The 2,278-nt window shown below is 68.1% G+C and overlaps 1 protein-coding gene across 1 annotated transcript in view; it reads right to left on the reverse strand.

The window, feature by feature from the left end:
• FER1L5 (fer-1-like family member 5) overlaps nucleotides 1-2,278 on the reverse strand; it is a 13,785-nt gene that overhangs the window by 7,461 nt on the left and 4,046 nt on the right. Inside the window, exons 21-27 of the mRNA XM_010563021.1 lie at nucleotides 2,005-2,191; nucleotides 1,740-1,895; nucleotides 1,164-1,277; nucleotides 864-1,027; nucleotides 659-773; nucleotides 462-564; nucleotides 209-381 (exon numbers count right to left, since the gene is read on the reverse strand). Coding sequence (XP_010561323.1) covers nucleotides 209-381; nucleotides 462-564; nucleotides 659-773; nucleotides 864-1,027; nucleotides 1,164-1,277; nucleotides 1,740-1,895; nucleotides 2,005-2,191 — 1,012 coding nt within the window. The remainder of the gene's footprint in view (nucleotides 1-208; nucleotides 382-461; nucleotides 565-658; nucleotides 774-863; nucleotides 1,028-1,163; nucleotides 1,278-1,739; nucleotides 1,896-2,004; nucleotides 2,192-2,278) is intronic.

Raw genomic sequence — 2,278 nt, forward strand, 5'->3', positions numbered from 1 at the left:
GCAGGGGACAGCGGGGCAGGGGGACAACGTGGTGTGGTGTGAGGGCATGGACAGGGCTGCTCACACCAGTGCACGGGTGGGCCAACGCCTGTCCCTGTCACCTCCATCCCCGCCACCCCTGTCCTTGTCAGCCCCATCCTTGCCACCTCCATCCCTGTCATCTCCAGCCCTGCCACCCCCTTCCCCACCGCCCTCTCCCTGTCCCCACCGCCCCGACCAGCCGGAGGAAGGTGGCCACATCCTGCTCCCGTCCCTGGGCGCCAGGGTCCCTGCGGCGGGTGCGCAGCCAGCGCCGACGCCGGTGCGTGTGGTAGGTCTTCTCGACGGCGTGCCATGCCGGTGGGGGGCTGCCGGGGGCTGCGCTCACCCCGTACTCCCAACCTGTGGCACCTGGGTGTCCTCACCACCGACCACCTACCCACCCACCCACCCCGGGGTGCCCGGTGGGGACACCCACTCACCGGCCTCATCCACGGCCCCCGTCACGTCCACCCGCCAGCCATCAGTGACGTGCCAGCCTTGGGGACACGCCACCTCCTCCTTAGGCGGCACCGCCGCGCCACTCTGCAAAACCGGGTGAGAGCTGAGCCCTGATGCACTCGTGTCATCTCACTGACAGCTTCCTCCCCCGTGGCCCCCCACGCCACCGCCCGCTCACCACGTCAGTGCTGGCCACGGCGGCGGGTCCCCACTCCCCGCTGAGCTGCCGGCTCTCGTTCTCGTAGACCTCCTCCAGCACCTCGCCCACGTTGGTCTCTGTGTCCAGCAGCAGCCTGGGGACAAGGGGACGACGCTGGCGTCCCCCTCCCCGAGGTCCCCGAGGTGGCAGGGTGGGTGTCACCAACCCGTCCCACGGGACTCACCGCCGCTGGGGCTCCACGGTCCAGGGTCCGTCCCAACGCCAGCCCCTGGGGGGACGGATCTTGTGGCGGGGGAGCCCCGCTTTGCCGGTGCTGTCAGAGAAGCCGGGGCGCCCCAGCAATCCCCGGGAACCCCACTTGCCCAACAGCTTGGTCTGGTTTTCATACTGGGGGAGAGAGACACACACACACACACACACACACACGGTTGAAGGGGGCTGGTTGTGTATACATGTGTGTGTCATTACTGTGATGAGTTGTGGCCGGTCTCAGCCCACTGGTCTCTCTGCCCCTAGGGCTCACCGTCTCGGCGTAGACGCGCAGGGTGCCCTCGAGGTGCCGTGGCAGGTCCCCGCTGTCGGCCACCCGTCCCAGCCACAGACGGAGCCGGAGCTGGGCACGGATGTCCCCAGAGCCCTGCGCCCCGCAGCGTGGGTGGGGGCACGGGGGAGGTATAGAGGGGACATGGGGGGGGACATGGAGCAGACATGCAGATCTAGGAGGGACGTAGAGGGGACGTGGAGGGGACAGGGAGGGGATGTAAAGGGGACTTGGGGGGACACGAGGGGGACATGGAGGGGATATGGAAAGGATGTGGGGGGGATACAGAGGGGACATGGAGGGACATGGAGCAGAGATGGAGGGGACACAGAGGGGACATGATGGGGGCATGGAGGAGTTACAGGGGGGACACAAAGGGGGTGTGGAGGGGACGTGGTGAAGTTACAGAGGGGACATAGAGCAGACATGGAGGGGATACAGAGGGGATGTGGAGGGAACACGGAGGGGACACAGAGGGGAGATGGAGGGGCCGTGGATGGGACACAGGGAACACGGAGGGGCTGCAGGGGTGACATGGAGGGGACGTGGGGTGCCTACCACCAGGAAGAGGGTCTGGATCCGGCCGCAGAGCCTGCCACAGGCGCTGGGGCCACTCCGGGAGAACATGAGGTCGGTCGCGGGGACGCGGGCACAGGCCACCCGCCGCTCCCCCTGCAGCAGCCACAGCAGCACGTCAGGCACGCCGGCCTGCGGCTGCGGGGAGAGAGAGAGAGGGAGAGAGAGACCGGTGGGCTGAGACTGGCCAGAACTCATCACAGCGATGACCTCTGCCCCGACACAGACAACCAGCCCCGGCCCCCACCTCGACAGCCAAGGCAACCACACGTCGCAGCCATCCCTCGGCCACCGGCAGCAACGTGTCCCAGCCGGCTCTCGGTGGCACCGCCGCTGCCGCAGCCACGCGCCGGAGGAGGTGAAGACGGGCGGCCCGGAGGTGGGCATCCAGTGGCGTGGGGGTGGGCTGCGCCTCCAGCTGGGGCAGTGCCCGCCTGCAAACAGCACCCCCCCAAAATGCCCCGTTCCTCCCCCCCCGGCTGACCTGTTTTCCCCAAAAAAGCTTTGCTCCCCCCCCAAAT

The sequence above is a fragment of the Haliaeetus leucocephalus genome, unplaced genomic scaffold (genome assembly GCF_000737465.1).
Source record: "Haliaeetus leucocephalus isolate CR32 unplaced genomic scaffold, Haliaeetus_leucocephalus-4.0 Scaffold162, whole genome shotgun sequence".
NCBI classification, from domain to species: domain Eukaryota; kingdom Metazoa; phylum Chordata; class Aves; order Accipitriformes; family Accipitridae; genus Haliaeetus; species Haliaeetus leucocephalus.